The following is a 16,380-nucleotide window of genomic DNA, read 5'->3' as shown; positions in this document are numbered from 1 at the left end:
TCTGTGAACACTTAAACATTCCAAGTGGGAGATCAAAGGATAATGGTGTTTTAACCAGGGAAGTTCACCAAAAAATTTCCCGCTTCGATGAGATGAGTTGATGGACAAATCAAGGAGGATTCAGGGTCATTCTGTAAAAACTTGGATGATGTTCTTGTCTCGAGGGTTGATGGAATGAAATATCAAGATGAATGGGATCTTTTCTTTGTTTTTTTTTCTTGCATGGTTGTTTACATGGTTCTTTTGTTCTTTGCATGGTTCGTCTGTGTGTTGGCGTTGCTGGTGCTGCCGAAGCAGTCTCCTTGGCAATTGGGCACAATCCTGGACGGGTCGCCACTCCGACACAGGATACCAGCAAGCTGGCACTCATTTTGTCGACCTCAGAAGGATGACAAGCACAGTTATCCCCACCTGGTATTCATTCAACAGCCAAGCAGGATTTGAACTCAGGCTCCTCAGATCCCAAGTCCACCACCCTGACCATTAAGCCAACACCAGACATGCAAGTTACTTTCCGACTCCTCGAAAAGTGTTCATTTATCCAATTCGGACATATTTGAGATTTTGAGCGTCTCCTGGAAGTGTATGTTTAATCTGTTGTTCATCGTGTGCCAAATGAGCCATTTCTTATCAACTGTTTTGTTTGAGTGCTTGTTTGACTGCTTAAGCCACTTGGCAAGCGCCTTCCAAGCTGCTTGGTTGTTCATTTCGGTGATTGTACCCATGCGCTCAATGGAACATCGATTCGACAGACACGTTTCCGCCAGTGTTGGGCCCTGCGGTCCTGTTCAGTTGGTGTCTCGGGAGGTGTCTCATCCACTGAAAATGTGCAACTTTATTTTTACAGTACATCCTTTTGTTTTACCTTTTTGTGCAATCTCCTTTCAATATAATTCATCCCTCACTTCGAGATCGATACATGTATAAAATAAAAGCAATAAGGTTAATCCGGCCACGTGTTTGCCGTGATCTGTTTGTGAAGGTAGAGAGCAGAGATTGACATTTTGTTTTCTGGGCCTTCATATATTATTTATTCAATTGAATTTTGCTAATTTCCCACTTGAATTCCTCTTTCAAAGATCTCTGTTTAAAGGTAAATCTTTGTGTTTGTCGTTTTTATGTATTTTATGTGCTCGCCAAGTGGCTTAAGCACTCAAGCAAGCACTCAACCAAAACAGTTGATAAGAAATGGCTCATTTGGCACGCGATGATAAACATTAAACATACACCTCCCGGAGACGCTCAAAATCTCAAATATGTCCGAATTGGATAAATGAACACTTTTCAAGGAGTCGGGAAGTTATTTGTATGCCTGGTGTTGGCTTAATGGTTAGGGTGTTGGGCTTGGGATCTGAGGGGCCTGAGTTCAAATCCTGCTTCGCTGTTGAATTAATACCAGGTGGGGTTGATTAAGGAGAGGATAGGAGGAGGAGGAGCAGCAATCTGGGTAAAGGACGGCATTGCATCTAGAGAAAAGTGTGACAATAAGGAAGGAATAAATGTTGAGAAATCTGTATGGGTAGAGATTGTAAAAACAGTAAGATACTGGGAGGATGTTTTTATAGGGCTCGAGGTGTGAAGGAAGAGGAGGAAGGAGTGAATGAAGAATTCAAAAGGGCATGTGGTATATGACCGTTTTTACAGCCATTTTTCCCTGCTGTGCAGGGGTTTGGCTTTTTGTGAGGCAATGTTTTATGGCCGGATGCCCTTGCTGACGCCAACCCTGGTCGCCTCTTACGACACACAGGGATATGGTACACCTATTCTAACCGGGGCATACACTGGGACCAGTACACTGGTACTCATTTCGCCGACCTCGGAAGGATGACAGGCTGAGTCAACCCCCTGGTGTTAATTCAGCAGCCAATGGGGCTTGAACTCAGGACCCTAGGATCCCAAACCGCCACCCTAACCACTAAGCCAACACCAGGTTTAGTAAGTAAAGTTTAGTGGTAAGGGAAGAATATTTATTATGAGGGATTTTAACTTGCCAGGGATAGATTGTGTGTTGGAACAGGGAAAGGGCAGAGCAGATGAGGATTTCCTAATTTTAGTCCAGGATTGTTTTTGAACCCAGCATGTAGATAAGCCGACGTGGGGGAGTGCAGTGTTAGACCTCATTTTAAATAACGATCCCAATGTGATGAAGGAAGTGGACTTCGGGGAGCACTTTTCCACAAGAACAGTCAGGAGAATTGCCAATAGCTGAGAGTATCTATCAAGGAGGTGAGGAAGGGATTTTACAGAAGATCCAGGTTGGAGTGGAGGAAGTAAAGGAACAGCTCGGAAATCGAAGAATAGATAAGGCTCCGAGTCCAGATAATATGCACAAGAGAGTATTAATGGAGGTGGAGGTGGCTGGCAGGTAAGCGAGATGTTAACAGACATTTTCAAAAGTTCCCTGGAGTCAGGACAGATACCGGAGGATTGGAGAGTAGCAAATGTGACACCATTATTTAAGAAAGGATTCAGAGAAGAATTGGGAAACTATGGACCTGTTAGTTTGACTTCAGTTGTGGGGAAGGTGTTGGAGATGGGAAAGAACAATGAAAATAGAGATTGCAGGATGCAAGGGGTAATTTTGGAGCGTGTCACACAGAAGAATGATCTGGGGGTGGTAATAGATACGGGAGGTAAGCAGGCAGCACAACGTCAGGCAGCTTTAGGGAAAGCAAACAGGGTTTTAGGTTGTATTCGGAGGGGGATCATTTATATATCAAAAGAGGTGGTGTTAACATTGTACAGGAATTTAGTGAGGGCCACATCTAGAATATTATGTGCAGTTTTGGTTACCACAGTTCAGGGAGGACAGAGATGCCAAAGAGAGGGTTCAGCGCAGAGCTACTCGATTGATTCCGGGCCTTGCTAGACTCAGCTATGATGAGCGGTTGAAGGAGACAGGGCTTTATACACTCGAAAAGAGGTGGTTACAATGAGATATGATAAAGATGTTTAAGATAATGAAAGGTATAGATAAGATAAGTTCAGATGAATTATTAATCAGAGTAGACAGTGATAGGACCAGGGGCCAGAGCTTGAGAGTCAAGAAGTGGAGAGTCAAGACGGTAGCAAAGCAGGGGACTTTTACTCATCAAGAGTAGTTAATGCATGGAATGACCTCCCTGGAAAGGTTGTGGCACCAGAAACAGTCGATAAGTTTAAATTAGAATTAGACAGGTACCTGGAAGTTATGGAGATATTGAGGTATAGGGATGTTGGCAGAATTTTTTGGTAGCTTGAGCATTGATGGGTGATTGTGTGCATGTGTATGGAGTGCACTGTTGGTAGGGGTCTCGTCAAGGGGTGTTGTGTGGTTGATGTGTGTTTTTTTAACCAAGTCCATGCCCCCTCCCCTGAGGGGAAGAAGATGAAAAAAATAAAAAACATACAATAAAAAAGCATTTTAAAATAAATAAATAAATAATGAAAAAACTACAAAAACTTAAAATACATAGATTAAAAAAAAAATTGTGTTTTCTTCTTTGGATCTTGTGTTGATAAAATAGTATGGTGTTCGCGCAGGCATGATGGGCTGAATGGCCTCCACCTGTGTCTGATTTCCTTGTATTTCCTTGTACATGTATAAACTGTATTACCATAACGGAATATGGTGTGTGTGTGTGTGTGTGTGTGTGTGTGTGTGTGTGTGTGTGTGTGTGTGTGTGTGTGTGTGTGTGTGTGTGTGTGTGTGTGTGTGTGTGTGTGTGTGTGTGTGTGTGTGTGTGTGTGTGTGTGTGTGTGTGTCGTGATTGGTATTGACATATGTAGGTTTCAGAATGTGGAATGGAGTCTTCCCAGGGTGGACTCAAAGCATCCACCTTCATTTCGGTAAGGGGTCACGATTCACAGACTAAACTGTGAAGTGCTGTGTGCTCCCTTCCGGATCGTTACTGAGCCCAGGACAGCTTCCAACTGGAGTTCGTTTGTAGTGATATTCCCAGGGATGGTTTTTAATATCTCTGTGAGGTTCTTTTGTCATAATGGGAACAACTTTGACATTCTTCAGCTTCCAGGATCTTTTCACTTCGTGCTTGAGGTCTTGGTATTTGGTCATTTTCTTGATTTCTGCATCGTCAGCCCAAAATCACTGATATTAACACCTCAATTAGCAATGCCTTCTTCTCTTTTTTTGTATCTAAGTATATCTGGTCGCAATGCTTTGTTTTCGATGTTCACGCCCGATGGGATCATAAGATCGTACGTGAGCGGTACTTCACCGTTTTCAGTGATTGCTTTTGGGTCATTTTCCCACAAAAATTTCTGGAACTAGGATATCAAAGTTTTTGCAGATGTGCCAGCAGATTACTTTACAAACTCTGTTGTGTCATTGTGTGTACAGCTGTTCTGACACGTTTTTTTTTTTTCGTGTTCGGTCATTAAGCCTCACACATCATTCTCTTTGCTAACCCCATCTCCACCCCTCACCTGTCTTTTTTTTTTCCTCCTCTCCCCCATCATTTTCTCTCACTCTGTCCCCTCCTCGCTCCCCCCTCATTAAATGCAGCACTCTCCTCCCACACCTCTGTCGCTCTGTGTGTGTGTGTATGTGTGTGTGTCTTTCTCTCTCCCCTCCCTTCCACAGTGAATAGCAACGTTTGGTGAAGTGCTGCTCTCCTCACCTCCCCCCCTAGCTCCGCATTCTTCATCCTCTCTGCCTTCCCTCCTCCCTCTCACCCTACACTTGCCTCTTCTCTCTCTCCCTCCCTCTTTCTCCTCCCTTCCCCATTTATTGCCCCATCGGCGAAGCGACGGGTTGTATTTGCTCGTATCTCATATATAAAGATCTTTCTAACCACTGACTCACTGACTGATATAAAAGATCGGTACCTTTCGGGTGACGTAGAAAGATGAAATTTTGCATGCCGATGGACATTGAAGACAGTACACCAGAAAAAAAAAATCACAGAATCGTCAGACAACATCCATAAATGAAAATATAAATAAATGAAAAAAATGCAGGTAAGTGACCTGAGACAATGGGGAGCACGACAATTTTGTGCGCCGACAGACATCAAAGCCGATACACCGGGAAAAATCACAGAACCGTCAGAAAGCATCTGTGAATTAAAATATAAATAAATAAAGATTTTTTTTTAAAAAAACTCAAATGCAGATGAGCGACCCGAGACAATGGGGAAACACGGTTCATGTGCTTACACAATGTGTAAGCACACCCCAATAGTATCTATATATGTGTGTGTGTGTGTATATATATATATATATATATATATATATATATATATATATATATATATATATATATATATATATATATATATATATATATATATATATATATATATATATATATATATATAGGATCCAAATAAATGGTGAATAAGTAGTGGTGTGGTCTCTGGCCTCATGCAGCTGACATGTTTTGCCCATTCAATCCCACTCTGCCATTCTAAATGCAATCCATATCCAACCTTTTCCTTTGGAGTATATTTGTATTTGGATGGAACACAAGACCTTTTGAAGGTCATTCAATCACGAAAATGTCATAGCTTAGCCTTGCCCTTCGAGTATCCTGGTTAGTTGCATCTGAAGTTGTTAACATTTCTTTACAACTACACTGTTATCCTCTGTGATTTAGTTATTTGGTTATACTAACCATACTTTACCATTCAACAAATGGATGTGACGTATTTTTGCTCATATGAATGTGACAAAGTGATGAATCCTCCAAGGCGGCACTTTCAATCTTCGGGTACACCCCTTAACCATCCACACTCACTTCATTAAAGGTGAAACATAAACCAAGAAGAGAACTCTCCACCAGGTTTGGCGTTCCTTCACGGATTGTTTATCAAATCAATGTTTCGATATGCCATTTCATTATAATTATCAATGAATGAGAGTGCTCTTTGAATTGATTTTAGTTAAAAATGTATACGTTTTTTTTTGTGAAATCACAGCAACGACACCATTTTCCCTGTGCTTCAGTCAATGAGGTTTTACTTTTCTCTGCATGTCGTGGCACCCCATATTCAGGTGTGGTGCATGAATGAGTACGATGCGATTCTTTTGGAGCATACAGAGCTTGTCCTGGTCGTCGCTAGCACCTTTGGGAGTGGTGTTGCTCCAGAAAATGGAGAGGTGAAGGTCAACTTGCAACCACTAAAGACCCTGCACCCTACCATGGAACCCTGTGGCCATTATAACCAAGTTTCCACCATTCATCATCAACCTCATCCTTTGCTTCACTGTGCAGTGAAATATTAGAATTTGAGACGAATATCTCTCTCTGAAATCCATTTTACAGTTGTTACTACCTGGTTCTACACTACCTTTACCCCCAACAGGCATTTTACGAAGCACTGGTGGAAATGAAGCGACAAGTGTTGAATTTAAATGGGAAAATGTCCGAAAGGTGATCTTGTGTCCACAGTCCTGAGCGTATATCCAGCAACACAACAGCTATACAGAAAATTGTCCCACAGCTATAGTATGGCTAACATGAAATTTTTTTCACAATTGTCATCATTATCAACAATAATTATCATAATTATTGTTGGCAACTGTTAACCTTTTGGATCCTATACTATAACCTCTGATGATCATCAAATTCATAACCAACATGTCCAGACTCTTGCCAATTTTAATGGTGTCTTCCTATTCGTAATGATTATCATTGTAATTATTATCACACTCATCTTTTGGTTTTTTTTTTTTTCGTTTTCGGTCATTAAGCATCACATATTCTCTTTGCTAACCCCACCTCCACCCCACGACTGTCTTTTTGTTATAAATTTTCCTCTTCCTCCCCCCCCCCTTCTCTTTCACTCTGTCCCCTCCTCACTCCCCCCTCCTAATAAAATGCAGCACTCTCCTCCAACGCGTTTGTGTGTGTGTGTGTCCCTCTGTCTCCGTCTCCATCTCTCTACCCCTAGCTCCCCATTCTTCATCCTCTCTGCCTTCCCTCCCCCCTCTCACCCTACACCTGCCTCTTCTGTGGATTCTCACTGTTTGACTTGTAGTGTTTCCTCCCCAAGGCAGATGGGTGCCAAAGGAGCTGCAGTATCTTTGAGCATTCAGCAGCCAAATCGACAGGACAGTCTTCAGAGCACAGGACGACTGGCCAATACAAGGTGTTGTTTGGGATTTTTCTCTCTCGCCACAAACTCAGGTCACGGCACTAACATCATAACCCATCATGTTGTGTATGTCACGATAGCTTGCAAAGCAAATAAGTACCAGTGAAGAAAATAAAATGCTCATCACTCCTGCACAGTGTTCCCACTCACTTCCGATCCGAATGTCTCATCAGCATCTGTCGCTGCAGTGCATGACTATAGATATGGGAGCTCTAGAGGGCTACCACGCAATATCCTCAAATGGAGAAACAGTTAATGGAGCTTATAGTTTTTAATGTTTTAACAAACTCAAAATTTCTTTACTTGTAATCTGCAACCTTGTTATCCATTGTGTCACTTTTCAAAGCGGAGGACACCACCAACCGCAAAGTTGTCCAGCAGGCAAGACTCAGGTCCAACATTTTGACTGCTGAGTGGTCTTCATCTGAACGGTGTGCCAGGCGTTACGTATCCTTCTGGAGGGGAGGCAGGTGTCACATGAAGGCAATAAGCAGGTGGTGAAGCCAAGCGTTGTTTTCATCATTTGCATGTGATGTTGCTTGTGGAGAGTCATGTGTATTGATGGACTTGTGTAATGATTTTTTTTTGTCCATTTAATACATATTAAGAAGAGGTCGCATCAATATAAAAAAATGCGAAAAATGTCATCAAAATATAAACAAAGCATTCACGAATCGACATTAATTTATACACGATGCGGTATGACCCTATTCTGTGACGTCACACACAAGGGAATAATGAAAACGATGTTGGGTCTCACATTTTGCTTATTGTGATCACTGATGTCTCTCTGCATTTGGAAGGATACTTACCTGCACAGACCCAGACGAAGACCTTTCATTGATCAAAATGTGAAACCTAAGCCTTATTTCTGGGAAGCTGGATTAATTGGTGGTGTCTTCATTTGTGAATATGGATCTTCCCAACTACAACCAGTTTTTGTGCCATTGCATCATTGGCTTCCACTACATTTGCATGGTTTCATGTTTGAATGTCTAATTTCAAAATGTGCTCACCGATCTCTTAAAATTGTATTTGAACAGTCAGATTTCAGATGTGAAGTAGTCGAGTCCATGTGTTCCAACTCCATGCTGGCTGATCATTGATTTGCCATCGTCCCATCCACCTCTCTCCCCACACCATGAAGTCGAAGCCAATTAAAACTGCTATCCTCATGTTGTCCTTATGCAATGCCTTAAGTGGATGCTGTATCTCGGAGAAAGCCGTTCTTCAGTTGGGGAAGTAAAGCTGGCTGTCCTGTCTGCATTTAATTTGTGAACTTCAAACATCCTATGGTATTTCACAATAGAGTAGGCCATTGTGCGCTGGTAATCTGGATAAAAGTCCAGAAGACGCTTCTTATAATTAAAATGGTTTTGACATGGGGCTAACGAGACAACAGTACTCAGATTGATCTGGTGCATGTAGATAGAGAAATAGGGAAGGTAAAACACGAAAAATCGCACTTATGTATTGGAAACTATTCCCCACTATGGCGCCACAATACCAGGCTCGTACCATTAACTAGAAGGGCACTCGGAAGAGCGCATACCTCCGCCACGTAGTGCCTGATCCACGAGAACATATCGGACCAAATACATTTTTTAAATATCATGCAATACAGTACTATATCGTTTTTGACCCAACTGGATCTCTCAATGGTGAAGAATCACTTTAAAACTCATCAGATCCAGATGCAAATTTGAATATTCACCAAAACTGAATCAATTGGTCCTTGTCGCACACCCAAACTGTCCACAAAATTTCATCTGGATCCGTCCACAACTTTTTGAGATATCCTGCACACAGACAAACAAACAAACGGACAGAAATGGGTGAAAACATCACCTCCTTCACCTTAGGTGGTGGAAGTAACAAAGAAGCAGGCGAGTTGTTGAAGCAGGCTTCAGTTGGTGGCGTGCAGGATGCTCATGGCATGCAGGTATACAAGGCAGAGTGTGGCTCGGGGTGGAGAATGTTGATGAGGTCAGGGGAGGAGAAGATGGAGGTGGTATCCATCCATGTCTCTCTATCTGGCAGCGAAGGAGAGAGAGATAGAGATAGATGTGGATCTCTCAAGGTCGAACTTCAACTGCTGCACGGAAGTGTGGACAGGGCCCTTTTCACCTTCGGGACCGCCCTCATACATGACGGGTCGCACTCATTGGCTGCCCTCTCAAAGTGGGTGGTGCCATGTTATTGGCCACCCCTGCCCCTCCCCTCTCCAGGGCTCCACAGCTGACTTTAACACTTTTGCCTACAACTCTCTGGCCAAACAGCCTGTGTAATGTCCTCGTTAAAAGTATGTAGCACTTTCCAAGTTCATTTGTGCCTTTAATGTTAAATGTCACAAATCCTCCACCTGGCCTCGCCTGTTACGGGAGGTTTCACACAACAATCTTGTCCTATTCTGCCCTAAAGTCCTAAAGACAATATTGTCCTAAAGGATGTTCACTGCCTCTTCAGTGCACGTTTGACAAGACTAGCTGTGGATCTCTCCACCACTTCCACATAATATCATTATGTAAGTTGAAGAGATGTGGATTGTTAAGTTGGATTAGTTTAATTGCAAGAATCCAGTTAGTACATGGACCACACTTAAACTGATGGATTCTTCTTCTTCTGGTTCTTCTTCTTCTTCTTCTTCTTCTTCTTCTTCTTCTTCTTCTTCTACTACTCCTGTATGGCAGTTTAGCTGCCGGGGAAGCGATCATTTCTTGGAAGCGTGACTGTGTCGCTGATGCAGTGCCCCTCTACCAGTACACACTGGTACTCATTTCGCCGACCTCGGAAGGATGACAGGCTGAGTCAACGCCCTGGTGTATTAATTCAGCGGCCAACGGGGCTTGAACTCAGGACCCTGGGATCCCAAGCCACCACCCTAACCACTAAGCCAACACCAGGCTCACTGATGGATTGAGTTAATGGAATGTGGACATGGCAATGGCAAAATTGGCTCAATGGTCTCCTGTGTCCAAGTTTCATTTTATGCAATTATTATTTGTGTTATCATCCCATGCATGGACCACCATAAGGCTTTTTTAAGCTGTTACATAACCAAGAATAAAGATCTTCCACTAAAAATGATTCAACCTTTTGTGCAGGAAAAGAACGTGCCAAGAAAGGTAATAGCACACCTATAGATGGGCGGCCCATAACTGGTATAGGAAATAATTGCAAAAGGTCTAAAAGGCCTGTGGACTTTATCTGTAGATTTCAGCCTGACAATTATGATTAGGTTATTTTGAAGAGGTTTACATTATCAGGCTGATAAAGGATAGGCTCTCGAAGAACATCAATCATGGTATGTTTGGGGACTCAGATTTGATGGGTCAGACAACCTTTTGCTTTCCTTGTATACCGGATGGACCTTTTCAATGACGAGGTTAAAACATGTGCCTTGTTGCAGGTTTTCTGTGTTTGGCCTGGGCTCACAGGCGTACCCACATTTCTGTGCATTCGCACATGCGATGGATCTCATACTCGAGGAGCTCGGTGGAGAGCGAATCCTTGCTATCTCAGAGGGAGATGAGCTTTGTGGGCAGCAACTGGCCTTCTGTTCTTGGGCCCAAAAGGCCGTCCAGGTTAGCAGCTCCGGCTGTGATGGTCACCTGTACCTGATTGCAGTCTTCTGTTATCTCTTCTAAATCTTCATAACATCTCAACAGCACCCCTGCAGAGGCAACACCTTGTGGTACGTTGTTTCACGATGAGTGTGTGTGTGTGGGTGCCGTGTGCATACCGTATACAGGCTGCATGTGATGTGTTTTGCGTGGGGGATGAGATGAATTTGGAAACTGCGACAGCCCCACTGACTCCAGCCAGTCAAGTATGGAGCAAACACCGTTTCCAGCTGGTGCCGCGAACCACCACACTCGGACTAATTTCTGGTATTTGAAGTTTGACAAGATACTTAAGGCACTGCCATTGGTCTAAGTTAAAATACAATGTTGTTTTTTTTCCCCCTCAGCCTGAATTGGTTAAGGGGTATTGTTGTCATAGGCGTTGTCCGGACATCCGTCCGGGCGTCTGTTAACTTTTGATTTCCGTCATTTTTGAGGAGAACGCCTTGTCTGATTAAATCCATTTTTGCAGGGTGTGTTGGGGTTGAGTTGAGAAAGGTTCCTTTCCAAAATGGGCGTGCTGCGATTTTCAGTGTGGCCTCCATGGCAGCCATCTTGAAATTGGTTTCCGTCGATTTCGAGGAGAACGCCTTGTCCGATTAAATCCATTTTTGCAGGGTGTGTTGGAGCTGGGTAGAGGAAGGTTCATTTCAAAAATGGCCGTGCTGCGATTTTCAATGTATCCTCCATGGCAGCCATCTTGAAATTGGTTTCCGTCGATTTCGAGGAGAACGCCTTGTCCGATTAAATCCATTTTTGCAGGGTGTGTTGGGGTTGAGTGGAGGAAGGTTCCTTTCGATATTCAGTGCGATGCAATATCCAATATGGCGGCTTGGGCAGCCATCTTGAATTTGGTTTCTGGACAATAACTTGAGAATGGCTTGACAGATTGATTTCATTTTTGTGTGATATAATGGGGTTGAGTTTAGGAAGGTTCCTTTCTAAAATGGGCACGCTGCGATTTTCAACGTGGCCTCCATGGCAGCCATCTTGAAATTGGTTTCCGTCGATTTCGAGGAGAACGCCTTGTCCGATTAAATCCATTTTTGCTGGGTGTGTTGGGGTTGACTAGAGGAAGGTTCCTTTCGAAAATGGGCATGCTGTGATTTTCAATATGGCCACCATCTTGAAATTGGTTTGCGTCAAGGGGCTGAGGAGTTACGCCCGCTTTGCGGAGCCACTTTTAAACCTTTCAACACCAGACACCTTTCCAGTCTGATAATTATAAATTAATATGACACATTTTTGTGGCACAAGTTGGCTCAGTGACTAGGTAAGTTATCGTGTAATCGACTGGAGCCAGAAATTTCCTTGCATTTGAACGTTGTGATCCAAACAATACATTATTGCTTTTGATTGGATTAAAAACACTTGATTCACTCAATTGGAGTGTGCACTAAGTTTTGTTTGAAAATGAATAAACAATTTATTTGAAAAAACATACAATGATGTCTCGCCCTGATTAACATAAAGTGCTAAATAACTACAAAGTCTCCATCAAACTCATCCATGGAACATACAAAAAATATATAATGAGGAGTGCAGAGCTACCTTTGGTGAAAAAATTGATTATATATGAAAAGGTTTTTTCCTTGTTGGGCTGGCAGAATAGCCGAGAGTCCAAGAAGTATGCACGCTTGTCTTTGATCTGCACAGCCTGGGTTTGAATCTCATCTCAGCTATGAACTGTCGCGCTGGTGTTTTGCAGGCAGGGTGAGGCATCAATGGATCAGTGTGTGTGTGTGCCGTCCCAATGAATGGACGTTAAACTGGGTGTCCTGCCTGCCAGCATTCATTGTGGATGTTAACTATCGCACGGGGTCCTTCATAAAGCGTAGGCGAGCGATCGCCGGCATCTTGAACAAATTTCGAATTCCAACACCTAAATGGAATGTCAGGCCTGGTCAGTAGATTCGGGAAAGACTTGGACCAAAAAGATTATTTGGCCGACCATACAAGAATGTGAGAATAATTGGGGCCATTAAATTATGAGGAGTGGTCATAGTAGTGGCATGTTTTACTTCTTGTGCTACTTTCCTTGTCACATGGTTTGAAAGCAATTTTATTCACCACCACTCTAGCCTTGACACGTGTGCATAAGCGGGATGTTTTCCTGGCTCGATTCATCTCCCACGACAATCTACAGAGCAGAGAATCCAGGCAAGTGAAACCCTCCTCGTTCTTGTTATGCTTTAATTCACTCTCTATCAGTCATTTGCAAAACAAAATCTACAGCAGTCAGGTCATCCTTTTGATTACATATTTCCATGTCATCTTATTTGTTGGAAGCCCTCCCTTGACTCCCTGAAAGTGGTTTTTGTGCAAATACTCAGGTCCAACATTGATCAACCAGCCATTGCGAAATGATTTTCAACTTAATTGAAAGAGGTTTGGTAGATGATGGGAAAAATCTTCAGAAACCATAACCATAAATTTTTTTTCGGAAATTTCTACCAATGTGGAAGACTTTGAAGCTTTTGACCAATGTTTGTAGAATGAAAGGGATTATTTAAATCCATGCTGCTACTTTATTACATCCTACGCAGAAATGATGAGCTCGACAATAAAGCACCTCCAGCTGGCAGGAGTTTTACAGTTTGATTTCACTCTGCAACGAATCAAACCGAAAACACGAAAAAGAGCAATCGGAGATTGCACACCCTCACCAGGACTTTGTTTGAGTGGTGTACTTTTTATAGGTTTTAGGGTAAATCCAATGTGGTTGCCAAACCATGTAACCGATGATATCATATTTGTGAACTTTTTTGTTCATCATGGACAGGTGGTCATACGTGTAAAACCCTAACAGCCACTTAAGAGAAAATTTTTGAAGGTTTTTTTTTTTTTCTGAAACAATAATGCTGCCGAATCACGTGACCCATGACATCATGAAATTTTTTTTTCTGTAGACCATTTTATCCTAAGATGACCCTCAAATATTTTCATACTGATCGGATTTGGCATTCTACATCTGCAATTATAACGTTATAACAAGGGCACTGATAATTTCATCAAAAAATTCCTCTCATTCCCCAAGAGGAGTACTTGCTATGTGCCAAGTTTCAATTTTTTTTCCTTGATGCGGTTTCAGAGATAGAAGTCTAAAGTTTTTTTCGTTTTTCCAATATGGCTGACACACCACGCGACCTATGACGTCATAATTATCACTAAAACATTCTACATGAGTAGTCGCACCAATCGTGAAAATTTCGTCTCAATCCGACAAGCGGTTGCGGAGAAAAACACAAAAGTTCTTTGCGGTCAAAAAGGCAGACAAACGGACAAATGACAAATCACTCATAGAGTGACAACTTGGAAAAGCATCACGAAGTAGAATGGCACTCGGGAGAGCACACACCTCTGCCAGGTGGAACAGTTCACATTTTGTATCCCACTGATGGGCTGGATCGAAACCAAAATCCATTCCGCTTGTTCTTGTCACCTATTCAACTCATCCACCTTGTTTTGTCATAACTCGTCCACACTTGATATGCAAATGCTCTTCAAATTTCAAGTCAATCGGATGAAAATTGAGAATTTTAGAAATTTGGCCAATGTTGACCTTTTGGTTGACGGTGACCTCAAAATGAATAGGTGTTTGAATTCAGTGAACTGATGTGCAAATGGTTGGTGGCATTAATCTCTGCTCAATGGATCGTTCTGAAATGTTCAGTTTGGGCAGGAGGCGAGCGGACAGGCAAACAAACACACAAACAAACAAATGGAGGCGATCAACATACTTGTCAAAAATTTGTTTTTTTTGCCAAGTAACAGACAAACTGACCCAAATGCAATACCCTCTCTGGTTAGGGTAACCAGATTGCTGCTGCTGATGTATCTTGCTCTCATGATCATAAATAACCTTGTGAAGTATTATTAGCAATTACTGAGCAATTTTGTTTTCCTCTTAAACCCACTTTGCTGAACTTCTCTCATGGCTGTCTTTCCCTCGCCCACCATATAGTCGATCAACTCTGCGAGTGCGACTAGATATTGGGAACGAGAGGGCACTTTCATATCGACCCGGGGATCATGTTGGAATATTTCCCACCAACCAGCCTGTCATGGTGGCTGCATTGCTTGAACGACTCTGCGATGTGCCTTCTGGGGTGGTTCAGCTGGAGATATTGGACGAACAAGGTGAGATGAAGAGAATTGAGCATATTATGTTTCAAACTTGCAGCTTGGGGAGCTATCAGTGTATTCCTGGAGACAATGGAGAGGAGGTATGAAAATGGGGTGGCCTTCATGTCTTCAAGCCGTTGTACCCAAGAGGAGCGTTTTGCTTCTTGTAGGCGTAGAAGGTTGGTTCGCTTTTCTGACATGCAGGTTGCTTTTCTTTTTTAGATCTACTAGCCGTGCATCCCCGTCACTTTGTTGATGGATATAATCAAAAGACAGCATGTTGCTTGTCTCTCTGTGATTCGCTATGAGGATGTAAAATGAAGTAAAAAAAAACAAAAAAAAAACGCAAAAAGGGATCTTTTATAACACATAGCTGTTGCTGTTGCCTCGGCTGTGATCATTAGCTCGTCCCCCTGTGCAGCGGGAGACGGGGTTTTGCAATCGTTTGTGTGTGTGTGTCTATCTTTCTGTACATCTCTCCACGCCATACCTTTTTTATTTTTTCATAATTCGAGCTTTTGTCATCAAGTTTTCAATAAACCTTTATTATTAGAATATGGAGAAAATAATTTAATTTTGGGTCAAAATGTGAAAGGGCAAAGTCATTTCGACCTATAAAAGGTAGTGTGTGTGTGTGTGTGTGTGTGTGTGTGTGTGTGTGTGTGTGTGTGTGTGTGTGTGTGTGTGTCACAATGTATGTGTGTCACCTCCATAACTCCAAAACGAAAACCTAGCAGCCTGCAACTTTGCGTGCATGCTAAGAAAACTCCAAGGAAGTGCAAGAGTGAAAATTGGGTGTTTGGGTTAATTAAAACACCCCTTTTGAAGATGACTAACGGCCTTATTTAATTATATCCTTCATCAGGCGATGCTCGGCCACCTCACTCTGTGGGTCTTAAAGCGTTTCCTGGGTAACCTCGCTGGGGGTCTGAAGCCGCCATCTGTTTTTGGCCTGCTCAACCATGCTTTGACTTGGAACAGGCCGCAACGATTTCGTAACGATAAAGTTTTTTTTTTTTAATTTTCTTCACACATCAAATGCCTGTTAATCAAAGCTCATAACTATATTTTCCCCAAAAAATTTCCTTCTGGCATTTGCAGGGAATCTATGCATTTTGACACCCTTCTCTGATCGATTGGTGCATCCAATGACACAGCATCCTGTTATTTTTAAAATAATGATGAGCTATCATGTGCTCATTCAAAGCACGATTGGATACATATGGCGCCCATGACCCACGTGACCAGAAATTTCCAGAATGCACCATGTCACTAATCCTAATATATAGGGACTCCACTCCTCACTGCACAGCCCTTACCCCTACCATGTTACACACGTTCTTACAAAAACCCTTACATCACTTTCCTCTCCAAGTCTCAACTCAACACCTCTCCACTCATTCATTCCCTTCTTCTTTCACAGGTGGAATAATCATCACAATGACATTGTCTCATGTTCTTCCCCCCAGGCATTAAAAACGTTTGCTGTCCTCTCTCCTGTTTATACAGCTGAGCTTTACGACAACCACCAAGAT

General features: G+C 42.5%; 1 protein-coding gene across 1 annotated transcript in view; it reads left to right on the top strand.

Moving 5' to 3' along the window:
* The window catches only part of NOS1 (nitric oxide synthase 1), a 105,554-nt gene that overhangs the window by 72,457 nt on the left and 16,717 nt on the right, over positions 1-16,380 (top strand). The window contains exons 13-19 of the mRNA XM_085878498.1: positions 5,995-6,099; positions 6,306-6,373; positions 6,996-7,091; positions 10,507-10,681; positions 10,849-10,987; positions 12,802-12,880; positions 14,685-14,860. Coding sequence (XP_085734624.1) covers positions 5,995-6,099; positions 6,306-6,373; positions 6,996-7,091; positions 10,507-10,681; positions 10,849-10,987; positions 12,802-12,880; positions 14,685-14,860 — 838 coding nt within the window. The remainder of the gene's footprint in view (positions 1-5,994; positions 6,100-6,305; positions 6,374-6,995; positions 7,092-10,506; positions 10,682-10,848; positions 10,988-12,801; positions 12,881-14,684; positions 14,861-16,380) is intronic.

Source organism: Eptatretus burgeri, chromosome 4 (assembly GCF_056783735.1).
Source record: "Eptatretus burgeri isolate ZD-2024b chromosome 4, Ebu_testis_v1, whole genome shotgun sequence".
Lineage (NCBI taxonomy): Eukaryota > Metazoa > Chordata > Myxini > Myxiniformes > Myxinidae > Eptatretus > Eptatretus burgeri.
Note: the sequence above shows the minus strand (reverse complement) of the source record. Positions and strands in the feature narration are given on the sequence as shown.